Genomic DNA, 26,850 nt, shown 5'->3' with positions numbered 1-26,850 from the left:
GGCCCCACCCACCGCCGGAGACTTCCAAGGACTGCACTTTTCTCGGGGCTTCCTTTAAGGAAAGTGGAGTCACTCCGGAGTACCGTATATAAGGGCTGAGCTGGAAGCCGGGAGGGTCGCGCTTTGTGGATTTCAGTTTGTGATTGAGGTGAGTCGGACTGGTTTGGGGGTGTCCTGGAAGTAAAAGCCCTTTATCCTATCAGACGTCTAAGTCTCTTTAGGGTTGTAGCTAGGTTTTGGAAGTGTGTTAAAAGAAAGTGGATGAATGGATGCTAATTCGAATACCTTGCCTCCTATGCATCTTTGCTTGGAAGTATATCTCATTGGTCATTATTCGAATGCGCTTGCTTCTGCAAAACAAAAGGGGAAGAAACGCATGGTTTGCGTCCCGCCCGTTTTGCCCTGAGTGCTGGAGAGCCTCCAGCAATAAGAGCAGTCTCTCCTGTACTGTATTTCATGGTTAGGTGACACCATTTGTAGCCTTTAAATGGAGGTTTTGGGTTGTCCTGGTTCGAAATGGGTAAGAGTCACTTATCCTTAAAAGAAGTTTAAGACTTATCCTTAAAAGAAGTTTAAGAAGTTTAAGACTCTTCGAGGCTGTAGCTAGGTTCTGGAGGTGTGTTATATGAAAGTGGAGGAATCGATGCGAATTCGGACACCTTTTCTCCTATGCATCTTTGTTTGGAAGTCACTTGCCTTGATTTGAATGTGCCCGCTTCTGAAAAACAAAAGGGAAAGAAATGCATGGTTTGCGTCATGCCCGTGAGTGCTGGAGAGCCTCCGGCAATAAGAGCAGTCTATCCTGTACTAGCTGTACTACTGTATTTCATGGATAGGTGACACCATCTGTAGCCTGTAAATGGATTCTAGGCCTTAGAAGTTAGTGATTGAGGTGAGTCAGAGAGGTTTTGGGGTGTCCTGGTTCGAAACGGGTAAGAGTCACTTATCCTTAAAAGAAGTTTAAGATTCTTCAGGGTTGTAGCTAGGTTTTGGAGGTGTGTTATATGCAAGTGGAGGAATGGATATTAATTTGGAAAACTTCTCTCCTATGCAGGTAGATCCAGGTGGGCAGCCGTGTTGGTGGGAAGCAATAGAACAAAGTAGGAGTCCAGAAGCACCTTTAAGACCAACACAGTTTTATTCAGAATGTAAGCTTTTCTATGCATTCTGAATAAAACTTCGTTGGTCTTACTGGACTCCTACTTTTTCCTCCAAAGCGTCATAGTTTGGCAGTCACTTGCCATCATTCGAACGTACTCGCTTCTGAAAAACAAAAAGGGAACGAAATGCATGGTTTGCGGTGAGTGCTGGAGAGCCTCCAGCAATAAGAGCAGTCTAACCTGTAGTACTGTTTTTCACGGTTGGGTGACACCCTCTCTAGCCTGTAAATGGATTCTAGGCCTTAGAAGTTTTCGCTACAAGAAATCCTCGGTTGGGGTGGAGGGATTGTGATAAAATAACTGCTCTGTTGTACAAGTGTATGCTTGAAGTGTCCCAGTTTTCCCGTAAAGGTTACATTCTAATGCATCTCTAAAAAACTGCTGCCCTTATTTGAGGTGTGATGCCTATTTCAAATTGTGTTAGTATGAATTGGTGCCGTGTATTTCTGAGTTGAGGGTGATGGTGGCTTGTCTCTCATGCGCACCCATGTACAGAAGTGTGCACTGGTGTTCTGCCTGCTAGTCCACACACTGGATCAAGCTTAAGGTTACACTAGAGAAGCAAGACAAGCAAAGGACAGAACCCCGACTTGGTGGTTTTTCCCCTCCAAGTTTTACCTTAAAAGTTAGAGTCCAGTAGCACCTTTAAGACCAACGACGTTTTATTCAAGGTATAAGCTTTTATACCTTGGATAAAACTTGTTAGTCTTAAAGCTGCTGCTGGGCTCTTTCTTTATTCTGTCGCTCCTACATCCTTTTTTTTAGCCTAGTGGCAGCTTCCTCGGATGAAAGCTCCCGCCTTGAATAAAACTCTGTTGGTCTTAAAGGTATCACTGGACTCAAAATTTGTTCTTCTGCTTTAGACCAATGCAGCTGCCCACCTGGATCTATCTTCCCCTGATGCTGTATCTAGCAGTTAGTATTCAGGGGTATACTGCCCTGTGACGTGGAGGTTCCATTTAGTTATCCTGCCCAACAGCTGTTGATGGACCTACGATCCTTCACAGATGTGCCCCATTCCCCTTCTGAAGCTAAGATGGCGTCTATCACCACATCCTCTGGCAGTGAGTTCTGCAATCTAAAGTTAGAGACTGATGCTCAAATGGAGTTTGGAGAGCCAATTTGGTGTAGTGGTTAAGTGCGCGGTCTCTTATCTGGGAGAACCGGGTTTGATTCCCCACTCCTCCACTTGCACCTGCTGGAATGGTCTTGGGTCAGCCATAGCTCTCACATGAGTTGTCCTTGAAAGGACAGCTTCTGGGAGAGCTCTCTCAGCCCCACCCACCTCACAGTCTGTACATATGAGGCAGAGGTTGATCACCAGTCTGTACATATGAGGCAGAGGTTGTTGTGAGGGAGGAAGATAAAGGAGATATTGTGTGCCACTCAGATTCAGAGTGGAGGGCAGGATATAAATCCAATATCTTCTTCTTCTCCAATCACTGCTTTGACATCTGGATTTCTGTAGCTAGGCACCCCAGTACATGCGTAGAGGCACTCTTGTCCAGTGGGTCATTCTGTTCACTGTCACATGCAGTCCTTTGCCGTGAAAAAAAAAATGAGCTCTGAAGGTCTTAAATGTGGTGAAGTCTTGGACAGCTCTTTTGCAGAGAGAGAGAGAGAGAGAGAGAGAGAAGCTGCAATCTTAAGGCTTAATGTGAGCGGTTCAGTATGTTCGGATATAGCTGAGACGTTTCCTTATCCCTGCAAAGGGGTGAGGAGCAAATTCTGACAAGAGATGATGAAATGAACACAGGAGCAAATGTGAGGGAAAGGTCCACCGTTGACTCACCCCTGTGGCGGAGGATTGGAGGGCAGCAGCCGGCTTGCGAAACAAGGGTTGGGTGAAAGGGGGGAAGGCCTCTGCCCCAGAATGGGTGAAAGGGGGGAAGGTCTCTATCCCAGATATGTAGCAAGAAAAGCGGGTGATGTGAATATTTTGCTTTGCACGTCAGCCAGAGCTTGTGTAACATGGAGCATGGAATCCCTAAATCAGTGAAGAAACTTCGTTATTTCTCTGTCACTTCCATAAGCCCTGCCTAAGAGTCTAGACCTCAAAGGGTGTGGAAGGGATGCTTGCCTAGGGGTTTTTTTGTAACAGGAACTCCTTTGCATATTAGGCCACACACACCCCTGATGTAGCCAATCCTCCAAGAGCTTACAATAGGCCCTGTACTAAAAGCCCTGTAAGCTCTTGGAGGATTGGCTGCATCATGGGGGTGTGGCCTAAAATGCAAAGGAGTTCCTGCTACCAAAAAAGCCCTGGTGGTGGCAACAGAGCAAAATGGGAGTCCAGTGGCACCTTTAAGACTAACAAACTTATTCAAAGCCTGAGCTTTCATGTGCACCCCCACTTCCTCAAACAAAATGAAATTAAACTCACCAGTCTGTACATATGAGGCAGAGGTTGAACAGCAAATTAGCATATACAAGGATAGGTAAAAGGTAAAGGTAGTCCCCCGTACAAGCACCAGTCGTTTCCGACTCTGGGGTGATGTTGCTTTCACAACATTTTCACGGCAAGCTTTCTACAAGGTAGTTTGCCATTGCCTTCCCCAGTCATCTACACTTCTCCCTCCCAGCAAGCTCAGTACTCATTTTACTGACTTTGGAAGGCTGAGTCAACCTCAAGCCAGCTATCTGAACCCAGCTTCTTTCAGGATTGAACTCAGGTTGGGAGCAGGGCTTAGGACTGCAGTACTGCAGCTTAACCACTCTGCATGCAATATAATATATGTTCCCCAGAGAGCACTGAGATCTAGCTCCCAAAACCTCTTAAAAATCCCTGGCCCAAGAGAGGCTAGACTGAAGACAACCAGGGAGCAAGCCTTTTCAGCAATGGCCCCTCGATGGTGGAATCAACTTCCAGAGATGGTGCGAGCCCTGCGGGACCTGAACCAGTTCCGCAGGGCTTGCAAAACCTCTCTGTTTCAGCTTGCCTTTGGGACAGAACCTGGTTAAACGGATCTGTAGCCATCCCGCCATCCTGTACATGATCGCGATCTATTGCACTTTATAGCACCGTTTTGTCCATCTAATTAACTATGTGATTGAATTTGTAACTGAATTGTATTTTAAAATTGTTTGTTTTTATATTGTATTTTATTTATATCACGGTGTTCCGTGTCTGTGAGCCGCCCTGAGCCCGCCATTGGCGGGGGAGGGTGGGATATAAAAATAAATTTATCTTATCTTATCTTATAATACAGTATAATATACAAGCATACAATATAATTAAATGTTTAAATAGATGCAAACAGGAATAACAAGCTGAGTTTATAAAGTCATCTGGAGATGGATGGAGCATGACAGCAGGGTGAGATGATTGCTCTTAACCCTCCACAATTAAGAAGGCTATATTTACACATCTGTTGCCAGTTCTGACATTTATTTGTTATTGTTTTCCTCCGGAATTGAATCAAAACAGTGATAACCGTATAAACTTAGCTTGTTTATTCCTGTTTGCATCTCTTAAAGCATTTCATTATACTGTATGCTAATTTATTGTTCAACCCTCTGTCTCATAGGTATGGACTAGTGCGTTTCATTTCACTTTGTCTGAGGAAGTCTGAGGAAGTGTGGGTGCACAGGAAAGCTCACACGTTGAACAAAAGTTTGTTGAGCCCCTGGACTCCCACTTTGTTCTATTGTTTCAGACCAACACAGACCAACACAGCCGCCCACCTGGATCTTTATTTAGTGGCAGTTTAGAATTGTGTGTGGGCGCGCAAATTAGAGCTCCAGTATCTGGCCCATCTTGTGTTGGCCTGAAACCAACTTTGTATCACATCCCTAGATCTGAACTTTTCAACAGATCTAGAGGAAGTTCTTCCTCACCCGGGAAATCATAATATGTGGGACTCACTGCCAAAGGACAGAATGACCACTACCACTTTAGTTGCGTTTGTGTGATTTTTTAAGGGACTGGGCAAATTTGCTGAGCAGAGATCCATCAAGCATGTATCTCTGAGTAGTTATCCTTGCAATGGTTGAGGAAGGTGTCAAGCATGCGGGTTCAATGACGAGTTGAAGTTGATACAAAGACTACGTTTATTGATAGACCAATACTTTGGTGTAACAGGTTCTTGAGAGTAATACTTCTAATACATTGAAACAATACTTTTAAGGCTTACTTCAAAAGGATTCCAAGGGAGGGAGTTGCGGGGTAGCATTCACACATAAACTATCATAAATGTCTACTTTCCCATAGTGTTATCAGGACTCCGTCCTTGCTTCTCCAGATGTCTCGTACTCCCTTGCAAGAATGTATGCGAAAGTGCTGATTACTTGGTTTCTTTCTCACTACTTCTAATTACAAGCCATAAAGCAGGACGGGGGAAGGGAAAGAATAACAAGCTAACAAAGTTAGGTCCACCATGACACTTCCCAGACCAGGCTTAGGCAGGACCCTCAAACAATCAATTATCAATTTTACCGTGCTTGACAGAAGGCTTTCGTTTTCTAGGATCGCCTGGTTAGTGGCTGTATGAAATGGGATGTGGGATTAGAGAGACACGGTGCCATGGCATGGGTTTCCTGGCACCAGCCAAGTGCTTTTAGAAAGTGGGCGGGGCCCAACGAGCTTCTTATTGGCCACGGGATACTTGATAGGCCTTGCAGATTTTTAAAAATGTTGCTTTGGCAGCAACTGCCACCACACCACCAGGCTCTTCACTGTGTGACTGAAAGAAAACTCACGGCAGCCATTTTGTGGCTAGCCCTGCCTCCCATGGCAACCATTTTGTTGCTATGGCCGCCATGCTGTGTCAAAATTCCAATGGTGCCTACAGACTTAAAAAGGGTAGGGACCACTGAGATAGACCATTGGTCTGGTCCAGCATAGCTGCTGTTATGTTCTTAGTCCATCCTGTCAATTTAACTATCACAGCTTTATCCCTAAGAATGATGGGAATTCTCCACACATACCCCCTTTAGCATAGTACTCTAGAGAGGCTAAACCAACAGGTAGATGAACTCTCTCTCTCCCAAGAGTGATAGATCCAAGAGGGCAACATGTTGGTCTGAAGCAGTAGAATAATGTTCTGCTTTGTTGGTCTTAAAGGTGCCACTGGACATAAACTTTGTTCAGAGGTTGTCAGAAACTAAAGTGTAAGGAACTCTGGCCCAGTCTCATTAGATCTTGTAAGCTAAGCAGGGTCAGCCCTGTTTAGTAATTGGATGGGAGCAGGGCTTTTTTTGCAGCAGGAGCTCCTTTGCATATTAAGCCACACACCTTTGATGTAGCCAATCCTCCTGGAGCTTACAGTAGGCCCTGTACTAAGAGCCCTGTAAGCTCTTGGAGGATTGGCTACACAAGAGGGGTGTGGCCTGATATGCAAAGGAGTTCCTGCTATAAAAAAGCCCTAAATGGGAGACTGCCAAGGAAGTCCAGGGTTGCTACACAGAAGAGGGCAATGGCAGATCACCTCTGAGTATTACTTGCCTTTAAAATCTCATGGGGTTGCCATAAGACAGCTGTGACTTGATAGCAAAAAAAAAAAAAAATTGAAATGTGCGAAGTTAAACTAATAAACATCCATGTGCATTGTGCCTCATCAGCAAGGTATGGTCTTTGTTTGCTGTTAGAAGAAGAAGATGAAGATATTGGATTTATATCCCGCCCTCCACTCCGAAGAGTCTCAGAGCGGCTCACAATCTCCTTTACCTTCCTCCCCCACAACAGACACCCTGTGAGGTGGGTGGGGCTGGAGAGGGCTCTCACAGCAGCTGCCCTTTCAAGGACAACCTCTGCCAGAGCTATAGCTGACCCAAGGCCATTCCAGCAGGTGCAAGTGGAGGAGTGGGGAATCAAACCCGGTTCTCCCAGATAAGAGTCCGCACACTTAACCACTACACCAAACTGGCAAATGTTTGTGACATGATGTCCAGGATTCATCTCTTCCACTGATCTCCAGATGCAAAATCTCTGAATGGCAGTGCCGGGTTCAAATTCACTGCCTATTGATGTCTAGGCATGTATTCACACACAGCCATATCTGCCTTCCATCTTATTGGAAAACACAGCGTAGCTGCAATTCAAATACATTCAGGGCTTTTCTTGAGCAGGAACACACAGGAGCGCAGTTCTGGCTGGTTTGGCATCAGGAGGTGTGGCCTAATATACAAATATGTTCCTGCTGTGTGAAACAATGGTGACATCAGGGGTGTGGCCTAATATGCAAATGATTCCTGCTGGGCTTGTTCTACCCAAAAAGCTCTGGTGGCACTTATTATTCACAGGAAGTGGTTTGCCCAACCCACCAGGCACTAGGAGGCCACTAAGAGGAATTCCTGAACGGCAAGAAGAAGAGATTGGATTTATACCCTGCCTTTCACTCGGAGTCTCAGGGTAGCTTACCATCTCCTTCCCTTCCTCTCCCCACAACAGACACCTTGTGAGGTAGGTGATGCTGAGAGAGCTGTAACAGAACTGCTCTTGAGAGAATACCTCTCTTGAGAACTGTGACTGACCCAAGGTCACCCCAGCAGCTGCATGCGAAAGCGTGGGGAATCAAACCCGGTTCTCCCAGATTAGAATCCACACACATAACCATTGTACCAACCTGGCAAAAACTAGCTGTTGAGGAATATAGCCTGATCGCTCCCTTTGACCTGGATTAGCTGCTGGTTTTCTCAGGGGGGGGACAAAGTACGGGTGGGGCAGCTCTTCGCCTTCCAGCCTTGGCTTACTCTGAAATCAGGCCTGCAAGGAATCTAGCTGCTAACCAGTGCTGTACCTTGCTGCTTCTTATCTCCCAACCTCTGATCGGGAGCTCTCGAGTCACCCTGGAGTTTACCCCAAGCTTATCTTAGTATGACTTGGAGTTTCTCTTTCTCTGTTTCAGTTGCCTCGAACCTCAGCATGGCTTCCACTGACGATGCTGCCGCCGCCTCAGCTGCTTCAACAGCAGAACAAGATCCAAAAGTAAGTCCCTCCAGGATATTTGCTTTCTTTTACACTGTTTGATTTACTTTTATAGATGGTCTACCTCAAGGGTGGCCAAACTTGTTTAACGTAAGAGCCACACAGAATAAACATCAGATGTTTGAGAGTCACAAGACACGAACATCGGGTGTTTGAGGGAAGGGAGGGAGGAAATAAAGGAGGAAGAGATGGAACGAAATCAACTTTAACTTTAAATGCATTCTCCAAGCCGCTGGCTGGCTTGGCTTGGAGAATTGATTTAAAGAAACAACTGCCTTTTCTGGCAGGGGCTTTGAGAGCCACACAATATGTGTGAAAGAGCCACATGTGGCTCCCAAGCTACATTTTGGCCACCCCTGGTCTACCTGATCATGCTTGGTACAAAGCAGTAACAGCAGCCATCTTCATATTATGGTCGAGGACCTGCCTACCTTAGGGACCGCCTCTCCCCATATGTTCCTCAGAGAGCACTGAGATCCAGTTCACAAAATCTTTTAAAAGTCCCTGGACCAAGGGAGGTTAGATTGAAAACAACGAGGGAGCAAGCTTTCTCAGCAATGGCTCCCCAATGGTGGAATCAACTACCAGAAGAGGTGCAAGCCCTGCGAGACCTAAATCAGTTTCGCAGGGCTTGCAAAACTGCCGTCTTTCAGCTCGCATTAAGATGAAACCCAGGAAATGTCATCTAGCCATCTTATACATAGCCTGAACTGTAGTACCGGAACTTATAATTTATAATGGTCTATTCTGTTTATCTAAGTTTAACTTAATTTATCTATTTTATCTATTTTAATTGTTTAATTGTTCTGTAGTAATATTGTATTTTATTGTAATCATGGTGTATACCGTGTCGTGTTAGCCGCCCTGAGCCTGCCTTTGGCGGGGGAGGGCGGGATATAAAAATAAATTTATTATTATTATTATTATTAGGCTAATGGCCCATCTAGTCCAGGGCCTTGTTTGCACTTAGGCCAGGCATCTGCCCCTTGGAAGATCTACAGGTGAGGCCTAAGTCTCTCCCTGTTATAATTGCCATTCAAAAATATACTGCCATACATGTTTGAGAAAGTAAACAATAAAATAAAAAGATATACTGCCTCTGAATATGGAGGTTTCACTTACTCCTTGTATTTTCAGTTGCTCCCCAATCAGACCTTTCCCACAGGAATGTGATTAATCCCTTTTTAAAGTTATTGTTGCTACATCCTGTAGCAGGAAGTTAAGCAAGCTGATTCCTCTTTGGACGAAGTACTTTCCCACCCTGGAACTTATTTGGCCATCGTAGCATTTAAATTAAAGGGTGTGCATCTGGAGATTTCCAAGCTGAAAACAGTGTCCAGAAATTCCTCTTTGGTTTCAGACTGGAAATACCCAAATGTGCACCCTAATTCGGACTTAACACAGTGAATCCTACAAACTTGCAATAGAGAGAAAAGCCTGGGTCTTATGCCTGCCTGCCGGCTTTGTCTGTCATACTTCTATCCTGCTCTTATTCTGCTCAGGGTGACATCGGTCATTTTTCCAGCCTCAGTTTTATCCGTAACCCAAGCCGCTTCACAGGGTTGTTGTGAGAGCCTCTGTCTAAAATTTGCCCAGTGAGTTTCAGGGGGACATTTGAACCCAGCCCTTGCAGATCTAACCACTACACTAGCCCGTCTCTTGCGGCAGAGGTCTTATACGGGCTGAGGTGGGTCTTCACCTGGGATGATGGTGGCTATATACTGGTGGTGGTGTTGCCCCCTCCTTTATAGGGCAAAGCAGGCCTGGAAGAGGGGTATGAAGTTCATGGAGGGCTAAGAAGTCCAAGATGGGGAGCACCTCCTGCCTTTATCAGCCAGGGCCTTGGGATGTCCCTTGTTTGAAGACTTTGACTAATCCACACTGGGGGGGGGGGGGGCTGCCCTGAAGACCAGAGAGCTTCCACACATACTAAATAATGCACTTTCAATCCACTTTGCAACTGGATTTTACGGTGTGAAATGGCAAAATTCACTTGCAGACGGTCGCTGAAGTGGATTGAGAAACTGCATTATTTAGCATGTGTGAATGCACCAATCTCTAAATTGGTGTTTAATGGCATACGAATTACAGTAACTTACAGGCAGGCCTCATCTTGGGCAGGAGCTCACAGGAGCAGAGCTTCAAAACCTCTAAATTTTATTGGGACGGTGGCTCAGTGGTAGAGCATCTGCTTGGGAAGCATAAGGTCCCAGGTTCAATCCCTGGCATCTCCCAAAAAGGGTCCAGGCAAATAGGTGTGAAAAACCTCAGCTTGGGACCCTGGAGAGCCGCTGCCAGTCTGAGAAGACAATACTGACTTTGATGGACCAAGGGTCTGATTCAGTATAAGGCAGCTTCATATGTTCAATAGTACCCCCCTTCCCCCCCTCAATAAAAAAAATACTTGCTTCTGGGCTCCGTCGTTCAAACCCCCTGTGAGAATTTTGCTGAACTCTAAAGATTTGACAAACTTTCTAATATTTCCCCCCACAAAAAATGTGAAAAGTATCAAAATATATAAAGCAGACAGATGGACATTTGCATCATGCCACTGTGGCCACAGAGGAGAAAGTCATTTAAAAATTATGATAGGAGTAAGGCTTTGTTATCACTATTGTAATGCAAGAAGCATTTTAAGGTAGATGCTGAGCTGATATAATCTAGTACCCCTTCCGGTGATGTCAGGAGTGTGTGGCATATGCAAATGAAGTATGCAAATGAGTTCTGCCAATGAGCCCCGCCACCTCTTTATCTACGAAATGACCTCTGGGACAGGAGAGAAGGGTCTTGTTCTTACTCTCCCAGTCCACTGGCACTTGCCTGCCGTACCATCCGTATGCAAGCTTCATAGTCTCCTCTGGAGCAGGTTTCTCTTGCTGGTTGATGGGAAGTGTGCGTGAGAAGATGGGTCCAAAGTTCAGGGGAGCACTTTCTAAACCTGAGGCAAGCTTCTAATCTTGTGCTATTCATTGTGGGGAAATAGAGCCCAGGATCTGTTTGCTGTGTCTTGCTGGATTAAATGTTGTGCAAGATCTGATAGCGTGGCACATTTCCCTCATGCGCTGTCCTCGCTCAGAAGCGTGCCTAAGGTCAGGCTGCGGTCCTTGCAAGCTGGCCAGCCTTGCAAAGCCGATAGCTAGAAAGATGACAGAATGGGTTGTCGTTGCTTACCCAAGCAAATTCTGACCAGGACTTTTTTGTTGTTGCAGGAACTATGGGCCTCTGGGCCCTCACACCTTTAGGGGCCCTGGGCCAGCTCACCCCCACAGCTTCCCCCCTGCTTGCAGCCCTCCCAGCCTGCACACGCAGCCAGCAACTGAGCCGCTCTTTGCCTGGTGTGGCTGCTGCCTCTCCCCCACAGCTTTGTCGAAGGGGCTTTAGAGAAGGCGCCTGCAGGCTGCAGCTGGGACCACAGGCAGCGGGGTGGCAGCTCCAACTGAGATAATTGTGAGGCCCCCCCCCCCGAGATTTTGACTGCCTAGGGGCCTCCGCAGGGTTTATACCGGCACTCGTGTGTGGCCTAATATGTAAAGGAGTTCCTGCTACAAAAAAAGCCCTGGTTCTACCCCACCCACACACTCTGACCACTGGGGGTGGGGGTGGTGGAAGGGAAGACTTTTATTCTGGCAGAGCATCTGGTGGGTATTTTTTAATTTCCCCCTTTCTTAAAAGCTGTATTTGTCTGTTTTATCCTTGCAAGCACTCCTATGAGATAGGCAAGGCTCAGAGAGACTGGCAGACCATCACCGTGTAAGCTCCATAAAAGGGTCAGAATTTGAACCTGTGTCTTCCAGGTTCTAGTCCAGTGTTCTAACCCTGGTACATTATTATTATTATTATTGCTCCTGGGAGAAGTATTTACGATGCTTTATTGCACTGCCTTGCAATGACCCTTTGAGGTCAGTGGTGGAGAGACACAAATGAAGCTGAGACACAGAGGCCTCAGATAGACCTCTAATTTGAGCAGCAAAACCCTCTTAGAATTCTTGTTGGAAGAAACAGCTTTCTTTCCAGGCAGGGGTGGCCAAACTGTGGCTTGGGAGCTACAAATGGCTCCTTCATACATATATTGTGTGGCTGTCGAAGCCCTCAACACCCTGTTGACCAACTTGGAGAATGCATTTGAAGTTAAAGTTGCTTTCTTTCCATCTCTCCCTCCCCCCTTTCTATTTACCTTCCTTCCCTCCTTCCTTCCTGCCCTCCCTCCTGGCTTTCAAACATCTGACATTCATGTCTTGCAGCTCTAAAACATATTATGTTTACTCTTGTGTGTCTTTTATGTTAAGCATGTTTGGCCACCTCTGTTTCTAGGTTTGGTCAAAAGATGTCTGCTAGTGTCAGAAGCTGGCTGTGCACAGCACAGCACTGATTGGCTTGGCTCTGTGTTGTCAAGGGTGGACTTTCCTACCCCCTAAAAAGTGATCATGTTTCCCTGCCTAGATTTTGACTCCCTGTTGGTGCAGGGAGGCGGGTGGAATGACAACACTGTATTCCGTGTAGAATACACATTTGGATACATCTGTAGTGGTTTCTTCCACAACCATCTCCTGACCTTGCAACTGAGTGATAAGACGTAACAGTGTTCTACAGAGGAGACCTGGATTCAAATCATTACATAATCAGGAAGCATGCTAATCTTGGGCCAGTCACTGTCTCTGATTCTCGCCCACCTTAATGGGTTGAGATGGTCGAATGGGAAATTCCTGAAGGGGCTGATCAGGGTTCTAGAATGTTGATAAATAATACTTGGGGCTTGTGGTGTGGTAAACTTGTTTTCATGAATACTTTCTTTTTTAAAAAAGTGTGTGTGTGTGTGTGTGTTCGCTCCTGCATGCCTGAAAGTCATTGTGACTTACGGCGACCCCTAGTGGAGCTAGGACATTTTTCAGAGAAACTTGTATTGCCAGCCTCTGCATCCCAGCCCTGGTATTCCTTGGAGGTCACCCTTCCAAGCAGGGCCAGCCCTAGACTGTCTGGCACCCTAGGCAAGGCTAACTTCTGGCATACTCCCCCTGCACTAATAACATCACCGAGTCACATGGGGGGGGTGCCCTATTTGGTGCCCCCAGAAGGCTGGCGCCCTAGGCAATTGCCTAGTTTGCCTAGTGGCAGGGCTGGCCCTGCTTCCAAGTACTTGCTGGGGTTGGCCCTGCTTAGGCTCTGAGATCAGGCTTTCCTGGGCATCATGAGTACTTTCAAGTTCTGAGCCCTTATGAAATAGTCCCATTAGTTGCTGTGTCTCTCTGAGCCTGTGCCTAATTGCCTTTCTTTTCCCTCCCCCTTTACATCAGGGTGTAACGGAAAGGGTCGCTAACCTACCGCTGGTCAGCTCTGCCTACGACATGGTCTCCTCGGCTTATGCCTCTACTAAAGAGAGCCACCCTTACGTGAAATTGGTCTGTGATGCGGCAGAGTCAGGGGTGAAAACCATTGCTGCAGCTGCTGTCAGTGGGGCCCAGCCCATCCTGAATAAGCTGGAGCCACAGAGTAAGTATCTTTTCTACCTCCGGCTGCATGCAGAAAGCAAGAGAGGCTAGCAGTGCAGAGAAACAGAGCTCTGTATTCAAATCCTGAAGAGTTAGACCAGGGTTTCTTGAAACTTTCTCCTGTTGCAAGAGATCTCCACTGGAGTAATGTGGCTTGAATGTCGTTACAGATATTATTAAATGTCAAGGACTCGCCGTTGTGCAGTAACTAAATAAAACCCCTTGTTGAATATTCTGTGCTCTTATCAATATAGTTGTTGCTAGTTTGAATTGGAAAAATTAAATCTCTTGTGGAAATGAGGAAAGGTTGTTGAGCCTTGGTATCCTGATGCCTTTCTGATACTCTTTTAGTTTGAGGGAGAGGAAAAAAATGGCAAATGATAGGGGTGACTGACCAGCACATGGACCAACCAATAGCATATACCAATTTGGCCACCAGAGAGTACCTAGTTCCTTCTTAAAGTATCTTTAAGATAGTCTGTGACTCATACTTGGTGAAGTTGATGGCAGGGCTGCCAACCAAACCTGGTATGGAAATAACTCTCAGGGCTGCCAGATCCATGCCACCCCCCCTTCCCCCCAATTATCCTGGAAATGGAGTTCCCTGGAGTTTAGTCTCCTCCCTTGGTTGGCCTGATATCATTTATTTATTTTATCAAATTGATACCCTCTTCACTCCTTGACAAACAAGGCTTAGGGTGGCATACATTGAAATAAACTACAATTCAATAAATCGTCTTAGGCAATAATAATGACAGACATACAGCACAATTTAAAATCAGCTATATAAATCTCCTGTTGAGTAGGGCTGCATCCAGCAACAAGCCAGCAGCAAAATGGTCTGGTGGAAACAGTACAAGAATCGCAAGATATGTGCAGTTAATTCATTAAAAGTCTGTTTGAAGAGCTCTGTCTTGAAAACTTTGTGGAAGTTAACAAGGTCCCATAAGTCACATATCCTCTGATAAAGCATTCCACCAGGCCGTGGCCACCACAGAGAAGGCTCTGTCCCTGGTAGAGGAGAAAGAATGGTGGGAGACCTTGTATACCAGGAGTCCTCAGCGTGGTGCCCGTAAGTGCTATGGTGCCCACCAACACCTCTCCTGGTGCCTGCCAAGGGCGGGGTCAGATGGGGCTTTTGCCCAACAGAAGTCCTGACTAGTCATTGCAGATTTGAATGGCTATACAGATTTTTTTTTTTAAAGAAAAGCTGTGGAGCAGCTGCCACCACAGCACATCACTCTGTGACTGAAGCTAAGTTACGGTAGCCATTTTGTGGCCGGCTCCATCTCGTGGGGCAGCCATTTTTGTGGCTATGGCCACCACCCTGCATCAGAATTCCAAAGGTTTGCACAGGCTCAAAAAAGCTGAGGACCCCATTGTATACATTCCCAGGGATAAGCAGGATTTCAACTCTGGTATGTCCTGTTTTATGAATGTTTATCCGTTTTAGATGTATTTAAATGGTTTTAATGGTTTAAATGGTTTAATGGTTTTAGATGTATTTAAATGGTTTATGAATATGTGTGTTTGATGTGTTGGTATGTTTGTGGAAGAGCACCTCATTTCGTTGCTCTCTTTTTGTTGAGAACAATGACAATAAATTCATCTATCTATCTATCTATCTATCTATCTATCTAATCTGACTGGAGATCTTTTCTCTGCAGTCTCAAGTGCCAACGAATATGTGAGCAGGGGCCTGGATAAACTGGAGGAGAAGCTGCCAATCCTTCAACAGCCGACTGATAAGGTACTTGGTCAACCTTAACTCGGCGAGCTGCTTAATATAAGGCTGCAATCTTTCTCTGCCCCCCCCCAAATGGTTTTTGCAAGTTAAAGGGGGGGGGGGACTGTGAATGTGCTATATTTATTGTGTATATGTATGCAAGGCTTTTTTTTTGAGCAGGAACACAGTTCCAGCTGGCTTGGTGTCAGGGGGTGTGGCCTAATATGCAAATGAGTTCCTGCTGGGCTTTTTCTACAGAAAAAAAAGCCCTGCGTGTATGTAATGGAACAGTCTTCTCCTCTCCTAATATCTGTGTGATTTAGTTTGGTCCTGTTGGGTGGAGCACTGGTTTCAGTTTCCAGTTTTGTATGTCAGTTGAAGTTGGTTGTCAGCGTTGTCTCCTTGCAAATAAATGGCTGGTGTTTTGAGCCAGCTTGTCTCTGCTGATTGGATCTGAGAATAGTCCGTTCAGTCCATTCAACCTGAGTGAGTAGCTGGGAACCCACAGCCAAAGGGGGACATTACAGTGGATGCACCGAGAAACTGAGTAATGGATGCTTAAATCTGTCGCCAGAAGAAGACGACTGCAGATTTATACCCCGCTCTTCTCTCTGAATCAGAGTCTCAGAGCAGCTTACAATCTCCTTTATCTCCTCCCCCCACAACAGACACCCTGTGAGGTGAGTGGGGTTGAGAGAGCTCTCCCAGAAGCTGCCCTTTCAAGGACAACTCCTATGAGATCTATGGCTAACCCAAGGCTATTCTAGCAGGTGCAAGTGGAGGAGTGGGGAGTCAAACCTGGTTCCCCCAGATAAGAGTCTGTGCACTTAACCACTACACCAAACTGGCTCTTTGGTGTCTTAGTGAACTAAATGCCCACTGATCTTCTGCAGGTTAGATTTATGCACATCTCTGATGCCAGTCTTGCTTCATGCCTTCAAGTCCCTCCTACGACCCTTCTAAAGTTGACTCTGGATAGTGAATTCATCCAAAACACACACTTCTGAATAAACAACTGCAGGGACGGTGTATGTAATTAAGATTGTAAATAATTTAAATTTGAATGTGTTAATGATAAGAGTTTTTGACTTCTATTAACTTGTAAGTTGCTGTGATTGTAACGGCCAATGGCTTTACGCAATAAATTTTACTAATTGTCGGTCTTTTTAGATCTTTTCAGATACCAAAGAGCTGGTGACTTCCACAGTGTCAGGGGCCAAAGATGCCCTCAGCAACACTGTCACGGGGGCCAGGGATGCAGTCACCAGCACAGTGACTGGAGTGGTTGATAAGACCAAGGAGGCGGTTCAAGGGGGTGTGGAAATGACCAGATCAGCAGTGGCCACAAGTGTCAACACGGTGGGCCAAATGATGGCCAGCGGTGTGGACACCGTGTTGGGGAAGTCTGAAGACCTGATTGAACACTACCTTCCAATAACGGAGCAGGAACTGGGTGAGTCGAAAGGTGGCCTTGTCTCTGGAGAATGACTTTTATTGGTGCCTTTATCTTGGAGAATGACTTTGGTTGGTTGGTGCCCTTTGAATCAGTGTGGTATACTGGTGAAGAGCAGCAGACTCTTAATCTGGAGAACCGAGTTTGATTCCCCACTCCTCCACATGACGCCAGCTGGGTGACCTTGGGTCAGTCACAGTCTTCTCAGAGCTGTTCTCTCAGAGCTCTTTCAGCCCCACCTGCCTCACAGGGTGTCTGCTGTGGGGAGAGGAAGGGAAAGGTGAGAGCGGCAGGGCAGCGCATGCTCTCCTTAGAGCCCACCTTCCCTTGTAAGTCCAGCACTTCCACTCCTTCCTGCAAGGCAATGGCATCATTGAAATTCTTAGCATCATCTTTGTTAGGCTGGAACGGTGGCTCATTGTTTTAAAGTTTTTATTTTATTTATTTATTTAATTATATTTATATCCCGCCCTCCCCTTTTAATATAGATTGTATCTTTCTTTATATTGTACACCACCCCGAGCCTTGCCTTGGCAGGGAAGGACTGTTTAAAATCTAATTAATAAATTATAAATGGAAACAGCTCTGATTTGTGAGCCAAACTACACTGAAGAGGGTGGAGGACCACAGCCAGCGGTCTGGTCGTCTACTTGTGGGCTGCAGTGTAGATTGAATGATGACTGTACTCAAAAGAGTTTCCGGCTCAACATTAGGAAGAACTTCCTGAACGTTAGAGCGGTTCCTCAGTGGAACAGGCTTCCTCGGGAGGTGGTGGGCTCTCCTTCTTTGGAGGTTTTTAAACAGAGGCTAGGTGGCCATCTGACAGCAATGAAGATCCTGTGAATTTAGGGGGAGGTGTTTGTGAGTTCCCTGCATTGTGCAGGGAGTTGGACTAGATGACTCTAGAGGTCCCTTCCAACTCTATGATTCTATGACTGATTGCCACAACGCTATGAACAAAACCCCTCGCCCCAATCTTCCATTAACACCCCTACAAACTTGGACATATTGAGTCTCTGTAGCAGTTCTGAGCAGTTGCGTATGCAGCCCATGCACGATGCCAAAGGCAAAAAAAAGCAATCATCCAGGACTTTTTTTGAGCAGAAGCACAGAGCCGCCCTGAGCCTGCTTCGGCAGGGAGGGCAGGATATAAATACGAAAAATAAATAAATAGAGAAACACAGTTCTGGCTGGCTTGGCATCAGGGGGTGTGGCCTAATATGCAAATGAGTTCCTGCTGGGCTTTTTCTGCAAAAAAAATTCCTTGCGGAGATCATTTCTGAAATGTTTGTCTCCTTCCCCTTTTGAGCTCCTTCTTTCTGGCTTTTCTAGCTCAACTGGCCACCTCCATGGAAGGGTTTGACATGGCCTCCGTGGAGCAGCAGAAAGAGCAGCAGAGCTATTTTGTCCGCCTGGGGTCTCTCTCATGCAAAGTCCGCCACCGGGCCTACCAGCACTCCCTGGGCAAGCTGAGGAATGCCAGGCAGGGCACTCAAGATGTCCTTTCTCAGCTCTCCCAGACAATTGAACTGGTAAGAAAACAACCTGGATTTTGGATGGTCGTCAGTGTCTGAAGACGTCTTCCTGCAGCTGCACACAATTCTCCAATCTCTTACTTGTCAGCTTAGCATGGGTGTTGCCAAAAGATGGGAGGTTCTGTTCTGCTTTGCAAGACCTGAGCTGCTATGCTGATCCCAGTTGCTAGGCAAGAACATAGCTCCGTGGGAGCTTTAAAAGTTTGCGAGTGCTAAACTATCTGATCCAATGTTTGAGAGATGTTAGGGTGTTTCTGTTTAGAGGTCCCAGAGCTCTGCTCCTCGGAGCTCCTGCCCAACATGAGACCTGATTTTAACTATATAACGAGGCTTACGTTGGGCCCTGCTATGCTTTTAAGTGTCTTTGTTAGGGGTTAGTGGGGCCATGGCTTCCATTGGAACTACACTGGGGACCCCTGATCTAGAAGATCTGTACAGATTTTAAAAGAAATGAGGAGAAGCTTGCTATGAAAAACTTTAGTTTTGCTGACTGAATGTTGCTGAGGAGCAATGTTCCCTCTAAGCTGCAGAGTCTTATGAGTAAAAATTCTACTCTGTGAGCTGCTGGCATTAAAGTTGTGAGCTGCTGCATGAATTATTGCGCTCTGGGGCCATCCTTCCTGAGCTTAGACAAAATGTGTGAGCTGGAGGCTAGCTCAAGCTAACTCAGCTTAGAGGGAACACTCCTGAGGAGCCTTCCTTTGTGATTCCCCTCAGATCGAGCACATCAAACAAGGGGTTGACCAGACAGTTCAGAGTGCCCAAGAGAAACTGCACCAGATGTGGCTGGAGTGGAATCCGAAGTCGTTGCCTGAGGCCAGCCAGAAAGATGTTCCTCAGCCAGAGGTAGGTGGTTCTTTGTTTCTGGAGACACCATTTCTCAGGAATCCCTTTGAGGCTTTGTCTAACCCAGAGGCGTCAAACTCATTTGTTATGAGGGCCAGATCTGATAAATGAGACCTTGTCAGGCTGGGCTGTGTTGGGCCGGGCCATGTGTGTGTACCTATTTAAGATTAGGTATTAGAGATATAAACTTTATAAAGCACACAGACAAACACAAAGATTTTTTTTAAAAAAAATGCTTAAAACAGCACTCATTGGTCTTAAAGTTGTTTTCGCCCATGGATCCAGGGAACTGGGCAAAGGAAACTCTGGCTCTTTCCTTCCTTCCCCAGAGGACCAAGAGGGGGAGGAGCCTCAGCCAATAGAAGGAAGAGAGGCTTGGCTCAGTAGCTCTGCTGTACGATTGAGAGAGCCTGGCAAAGCAAGCTCTGCCTCTCCCCTTTTGCTCCCCATGAGAGGAGCCTCAGCCAATGGAGAAAATAGAAATTTTGCTCTGTAGCTCCTGTGCAATTCAGCAAGCCTTGCAAGTCAAGCTGTTATGTAGAAGGAACAAGAGAGAGGGAGGAGGAAGTAGATGACAGCCAGTTGCTCGGGGTCCTGATAGAAGCCCTCTAGAGGGCTGATTCGGCCCCCAGGCCGCATGTTTGACACCCCTAGTCTAACCCTCTTGACCCATCCCTCTTTTCCCAGCAGATTGAGTCTCTAGCTTTAGAGGTTTCCCATGGCATCGCTCAGCAGCTACACTCTTCCACTGCAGCTCTGGTCTCCAACCTCCAAGGCCTCCCTGAAGGCATCCAGGAGAAAGTGAACCTCGTCCGTCAAAATGTCGACGAACTCCGGACATCGTTCTTATCTGCCAAATCCTTCCAGGACTTGACTGCCTCCATCTTGGCCCAGAGCAGGGAGAGGGTCACCCAGGCCCGAGAGCTGACAGATGAGTTGCTGGAGCATGTTACCCATAATACCCCTCTCTCTTGGCTGGTGGGGCCCTTCACCCCATCTGGCAAGCTGGAAAGGGAGGAAATAGAAATGCAGTAGAACTTGGAAAGTTTTCTTGTGGGCTGGTCGAAATCTAGGCTGTCCTGAGTATTGCCTTGCGCATGGAATGACCTGTTGGCCCAAACTGGAAATTGAACTAAGTCCCCTTCTTCACCTTGGAGCACTAGTCTAAAAATATAGCAGAAAATGCTGTGGGAAGGAAGGCCTGGGAGTGTCGTGGCAGTAGAAATCAGAGCCACGGCCTCCTACATGAGGCAGGCTTCGGTCTGCAGGCTTTGGCAGCCGTTTGGCTGTCCTTAGCACAAGCAAAATGTACTAGCTGTCTGTCCTGCTGTGGCAATTGTTGGCCAATTAAAAATTAGGCTTGATATTTAGGGTGCTGAAATCTTGTTCTTCTTCCCTCTCCCCTTCCAAAATGCAAGCAAACTGTTTTTCAAGACGGTAAAGGAAACTTGCAATGCTTTGGGGGATTGTTCCAGCCGGGGCTTTTTGTGTAGAGCAGCAGGAGCTTATTTGCATATTAGGCCACACCCCGTGACACCACCATTGTTTAACACAGGACTCTTTTTTAAAAGAAAAGGCCCAGTAGGAACTCATTTGCATATTAGGCCACACCTGCTGGTGTCAAGCCAGCTGGAATTGCATTCCTGTGCGTTCTTGCTCAAAAAAAGCCCTAGTTCTAGCACTTTGGTAGGGAAAAGTCCCCTGGAAAACTTTTTGTGCAGGAGTGTTCTTGCTTGCAAACACTCCTGGTGATGAAATTGAAGAATTAGGCACAAATGTTGAATGTAATGAATAAACACTAGAGAAAAATACAAAGTGTCTTTTCTCCTCTTGCATAAAGGCCTCTTTCTGTAGTGAAGCAGTAATGTGAAATGGAATATCTACAAGGTGACTTTTAAACCATTTGACCCTCAAGTTTCTTGGCTGAGGGTTCTAGATTCCTGAATTCTAAAGCTACTAGTAAAAAGCGGAGGGGTCGGGAGGACTAAATGAGCTATTTTTTCCTCTAACTGGAAAAGGAATATTTTCTGAAACATGTTCGTAGCTGTAAGTTTAAGTCTGTAGGTTAAGGAAAGTTCTGCTTTCCCAAGGCTATTTCCTTGCCCCACGCTGATTATGTAACCCATATGTGTGCCTTGATTTAATCAATAAAAGTTATCCCAATATGGATGTCTTGTGTATGGGGGGACCAGTTAAGAATCTAGCCCAGGAGTGGCTGGAACTCACTTAACATGAGAGTCACATGGAATAAACATCAAATGTTTGAGAACCATGAGGTATGAACATCAGATGTCTGAGGGGAGGAAGGGAGGAAAGAAGGAAGGAAGGAAGGAAAATAGATGGAGGGAGATGGAAAGAAAGCAACTTTAAATTAAAATGCATTTTACAAGCTGCCAGGTGCCTTGGCTTGGAGAAGTCATATAAAGAGAGAAATGCTTTTCCAAGTTGGCCAATGGGACAGTGGGGACTTAGAGAGCCACACAATGTGTGTGAAAGAGCCACATGTGGTGCCCTAGCCGCAGTTTGGCCACCCCTGATTGGGTGTTGAATAATATTGAGAAGGACCTATACGACCTATACATGTTAACAGCTGAAACAGTGAAACTTATTTTTGAAGCAATGAGTGAGATTAGACTTAACCCTGCGCATCTTACAAGAAGAATTGCAGATTTATACCCCGCCCTTCTCTCTGAATCAGAGACTCACAGCGGTTTACAATCTCCTATTTTCTTCCCCCACAACAGACACCCTGTGAGGTGGGTGGGGCTGGAGAGGGCTCTCACAGCAGCTGCCCTTTCAAGGACAACCTCTGCCAGAGCTATGGCTAACTCAAGGCCATTCCAGCAGGTGCAAGTGGAGGAGTGGGGAATCAAACCCGGGTCTCCCAGATAAGAGCCCACACACTTAAACCACTACATCAAAAGCAACAGCTGCTTTAATGAAATCAACAAACACCAGTGCTACAGTGGCTAGAGAAGATTGCCTCCTTTCTGCCTCAGCTCCAAAAGGATAATTTGGGTTCAGGTCAGAGGCAGATGCAGACATATTATTCAACACCCGTTCAGGGGTGGCCAAACTGTGGCTCAGGAGCCACGTGTGGCCAACTTGGGAAGGAATTTTATAATTTAACTTTGCAACTTCATAAGATATGTCTTACAGTGTGTCCCTATAAAGGCAGGATGCCTATTTGGAAGACTACAAAACAAGCTGTTTCTCATCTGAGATTACTTTTTCCGAAGTATAAAGCTCCAATAGACTTCACTAGAAACACTAACCAACGCCAACCAACACAGAAACTTAATTCTGAATTTCAAAAGTGCCAAAATCCCTGCATTGATAACTGCGACAGAAGGCTTTCTTGGCAACAAAAGGAAATCTTTCGAACCAGAGTTTTTACTACTATTATTGCTCCCTTGCTTCCTAATATGCAGCATGCAAGTACTATTAACTTAGTTAAGAAGGATTCTGCATCACAATCATCAGTAATGACAACATGAACTAAAAACAGTATTACACATAAAGATACTTAATGTGACAGTGGACCTTCTTATCTTGAGAATGGATTTGAAAAGGACTTAATTAAATCCTTCTTGAGCTTACCAGAAGAGGAGCAATCAGAAATAATAAGACTGGACTGGTTCAAAACTGAGCTTTTAAAAACCAAGGAGGCTGAGGCTCTTCAAACGTTCCCCTCCTGTTCAGAAAACAATTCAAAGGCAATTCAAACTTGGCTACAACACCAGCAAATTCTCCAACTAGGAACACAGAGGACAATTCTGAAGCCCCACCCCCCAGAGACCAGCCAGTCATTGAGGCTGGTGGACCCAATCAAGATGGTGATTGAGGCTGCGATCCATCCTTACATGGCCCAGGATAGTCCTGTACAACCTTGGGCACCTAATTCAGTCAACCTCTGCCTGGTATAGATTCTGGCTTGAACATAGAATCATAGAGTTGGAAGGGACCTCTAAGGTCATCTAGTCCAACCCCCTGCACAATGCAGGAAACTCACAAACACCTCCCCCTAAATTCACAAGATCTTCATTGCTGTCAGAGGGCCTCTGTTCAAAAACCTCCAAAGGAGAGCCCGCCACCTCCCGAGGAAGCCTGTCCCACTGAGGGACCGCTCTAACAATCAGGAAGTTCTTCCTAATGTTGAGTCGGAAACTCTTGATTTAATTTCAACCCACTGGTTCTAGTCCTACCTTCTGGGGCCACAGAAGACAATTCCACACCATCTCCTAGACAACAGCAATTCAAGTACTTGAAGATGGTGATCGTATCACCTCTCAGCTGCCTCTCCAAGCTAAACATCATCAATGGCTGCATTAACCTTGATATGAACAATTCCCTGCATCAACTATTCAAGACTGATCGACAGTCAAGGAAATCTCATTGTCCAACCGTGAAGCTTTTATCACGGAACATAGCTGGATGGGGCAATAAGAAAACGGACCAAGATTTTTGCTCCTACTTGAGATAATTTGAGATTGTCCAAGAAACCTGGACAGACTCCATAATTTTCCTCAATGGTTTCTCAGCACATTCCCTGCCCGGGTTCAAGGGTATTTCCCGGGGCCATTTCCGAGCTGGCTTAACTCTCTTATTCTGCATGTAATCCTAATGTACATGCCTTTCATTTTAACTTTCTTGTTTTTATCATTGTCAATGTTTCTTTACTTCCCTCAACTGATAAAACATCCCTAGATTCCCTTTGGGATCGTTTGGTCTTATATTCTGAATACTCGGCCACCACTGATCTAATCCTATCCAAAGTAAAACCAGGGCTTTTTTTGTAGCAGGAACTCTTTTGCATATTAGGCCACACCCCTCTGATGTAGCCAATCCTCATGGAGCTTACATTCGGCCCTGTCCTTAGAGCCCTGTAAACTCTTGGAGGATTGGCTACATTGAGGTGTGCAGCCTAATATGCAAAGGAATCCCTGCTACAAAAAAAGCCCTGATTTTAAAGCTCTTCATCTTCTTGGGAGGAGGGTGTTAGGACTGCCAGCTCTCAGTTGGGAGATACCTGGAGATTTTTTTTTGGAGGGGGGATAGAGGCTGGAGAAGACAGGGTGTGGGAAGGGGAGGGACCTCAGAAGGATATAATGTCATAAGAGCCCACCCCCCGAAGGAGGCATTTTCTCCAATGGATAACTGATCTCCATAGTCTGAGGAGCAATTGTAAAAGCAGTACTTCAGGCTCCACCTGGAGGCTGGCAACCATAATCTTGTACTTATTGGCACCTCAGAAAAGGTGAGGACTAGTGCCTTGAGGAGACTGTTTCCACATCCTTGCATCAGAAAGGACCGTTGTTGGGCCTCCAATCTTAGATGTCCTTGAAATGCAGGCTTTTGTTAAAGAAGCTGAACAAGGTCTATATGGAGCAGGGGTTCCCAGCCTTTTTGAGCTTGTGGATTCCTTTGGAGTGCTTAACACAGCTTGATGGATGCAGACACAAAATGTCTGCCACAATATAGCTGCCACAAGAGGCACAGCCAGCAATAACATGGCTGCCGCAGCTTACCTTCATTCACATGGTGAGGATCTTTGTGCTGTGGTGGAAGTTGATGCCAAAGCAATATTTTTAAAAATTGGCGTAGCCAGTCAGAAGAGCCAGTATGGTGTAGTGGTTAAGAGCACAGAATCTCAACAGAAGTCTCTCAGATTCATCTACCTGACAGGGTTAAATGCGTGGACTCTTATCTGGGAGAACCAGGTTTGATTCCCCACTCCTCCACTTGCAGCCACTGGAATGGCCTTGCAGAGTTGTTCTTGAAAGGGCAACTTCTGGGAGAGTGCTCTCACCCCCACCTACCTCACAGGGTGTCTGTCATGGGAGAGGAAGGTAAAGGAGATTGTAAGCCGCTCTGAGATTCAGAGTGAAGGGTGGGATAGAAGGGCTGGATAGAAATCCAATATCATCATCTTCTTGTGGGGAGAGGAAGGGAAGGAGATCAGAAGCCGCTCTGAGACTCCAAGCGAAGGGCGGGGTATAAATCCAACCTCTTCACATTCTTGCTGTCCAAAGGTCCCCTGGCCTCAGCCACTTTCAAAAAACACTTGGTGGGCACCAGGAAAGGTTTGGTGGGTGTTATGGTGCCCTTGGGCAATCGTGTTGGGGTCCCCTAGACTGGAGAAATGGGCCCCAGTTTAGCTTCCATCCATTTTTTCACTTCCTTTTTCCTAGTGTATTTTGGGAACTGTTGGTTTCCGGAATGTTTTTCTTGAAGATGAAGTGAGGTACAGGTGTTGAACTCTCGAACCTTATAGAAGCAGGGAAGAGCAGAGGCGTCTGCCGGTCGCAGGTCTTGAAGGTGCTGCCAGGCTTAATTTACATGACTATAACATCTAGCGTCAGCTTTCATAGGTTATCCACTTCATCCGGTGCATGAAAGCAATCCTCCTTACGCAGATGTGGATATTAATAATCATGACAATTGAGCGAACAGAAAAACAAGTTTCAAACAGCAGAGGCAGAAGGGCATAAAATGTAGGTGTGTAATAGGTGAGATGTAATAGTCCAAACTTCAAATTGAAATCGGCTAAAGTTCAGAATAGTGTCAAACTCCCAAATAACAGCTGAAGAGTCTGAAGTCTTTGGAAGATATTAAACTCTGGTGTGTGTGTGTTTTTGTATTTTTTAATGTGCATGCCTGTGTGCACCTGGAAGTCATGGTGTCCTCTGGTGACTGACCCCTACTGAATATGGAGGATATTGAGAGTGGTGGCTGAATAAAGCTTGCCCCTGCCTCCCGACTGCTGGTATTCCAAGGAGGTCTCCCATCCAAGTATATGCAAGAGTCGACCCTGCTTAGCTTCTGAGATTTGATAAGATGAAGCTTGCCTGGGCTATCCAGGTCAGGGCTGAAGATGTGAAACTTACTGATGCATTCCAGTTCAGAATGGGCCAGCTTAGCTGAAGCTCATCAGAACTTGGAAAGCTAAGCATGGTCAGCCCTGGTTAGCACTTAGAGGAGACCACCAAGGGAGGCCTGAACTTGGAAAGCTAAGCGAGGTCAGCTCTGGTTAATACTTAGAAAAGACCACCAAGGAAGGTCTGAATTTGGATAGCTAAACAGGGTCAGACCTGGTTAGCACTTTGAGAAGACCACCAAGGAAGTCCTGAACTTGGAAAGCTGAGCCAGGTCATTCGTGGTTAGAAGATATTGGATTTATATCCCGCCCTCCACTCCGAAAAGTCTCAGAGCGGCTCACAATCTCCTTTACCTTCCTCCCCCACAGCAGACACCCTGTGATGTGGGTGGGGCTGGAGAGGGCTCTCACAGCAGCTGCCCTTTCAAGGACAACCTCTGCCAGAGCTAAGGACTTAGCGGAGACCACTAAGGAAGTCCAGGAGTCACTATGTGGAGTCAGGCAATGGCAACTCACTGCTGAATGTCTCTTGTCTTGGACGTGGGGTTGCCATAAGTCAGCCATAACTTGATGGCGGGGGAGTCTCTTTCCAAAGCTTCATCATCACCGGAGAGGAATGACTTTTCTCTTTCCCAGGTCATGACTGCTGATCTAAATGTTCTCCCTCTGGTTTCTGAATGCTGATTCAGGGTTGCCAGCTATGAATTAGGAAATTGGGGAGGCGGGGTGGAGTCTGGGGATGGGAGGGACTTCAGCAGGGTATAGCACTTTGGAGACCACCTTCCAAAGCATCCGTTTTCTCCAGAGGAACTGATCTCTGTCATTTGGAAACAAGTCATAGT

General features: G+C 46.2%; 1 protein-coding gene across 2 annotated transcripts; it reads left to right on the top strand.

Annotated features, from left to right (window-relative positions):
- On the top strand, positions 1–21,296 carry LOC132567069 (perilipin-3-like). 2 transcript variants are annotated; one of them, XM_060232670.1, is made up of 8 exons: positions 1–148; positions 8,006–8,085; positions 13,377–13,572; positions 15,239–15,321; positions 16,468–16,750; positions 18,083–18,282; positions 19,003–19,131; positions 19,822–21,296. In XM_060232670.1, the coding sequence occupies exons 2-8, from the start codon at positions 8,023–8,025 to the stop codon at positions 20,164–20,166; spliced, it is 1,299 nt and encodes a 432-aa protein (XP_060088653.1). In that variant the 5' UTR covers positions 1–148; positions 8,006–8,022; the 3' UTR covers positions 20,167–21,296. The 2 variants fall into 2 exon arrangements, with proteins under 2 accessions (XP_060088653.1, XP_060088652.1); XM_060232669.1 differs by having other exon boundaries at positions 19,819–21,296.
- The last annotated feature ends 5,554 nt before the right edge of the window (positions 21,297–26,850 follow it).

The sequence above is a fragment of the Heteronotia binoei genome, chromosome 2, assembly GCF_032191835.1.
Source record: "Heteronotia binoei isolate CCM8104 ecotype False Entrance Well chromosome 2, APGP_CSIRO_Hbin_v1, whole genome shotgun sequence".
NCBI lineage: Eukaryota > Metazoa > Chordata > Lepidosauria > Squamata > Gekkonidae > Heteronotia > Heteronotia binoei.
The sequence above is the reverse complement of the archived record's forward strand: the minus strand, read 5'-3'. Positions and strand labels throughout refer to the sequence as shown.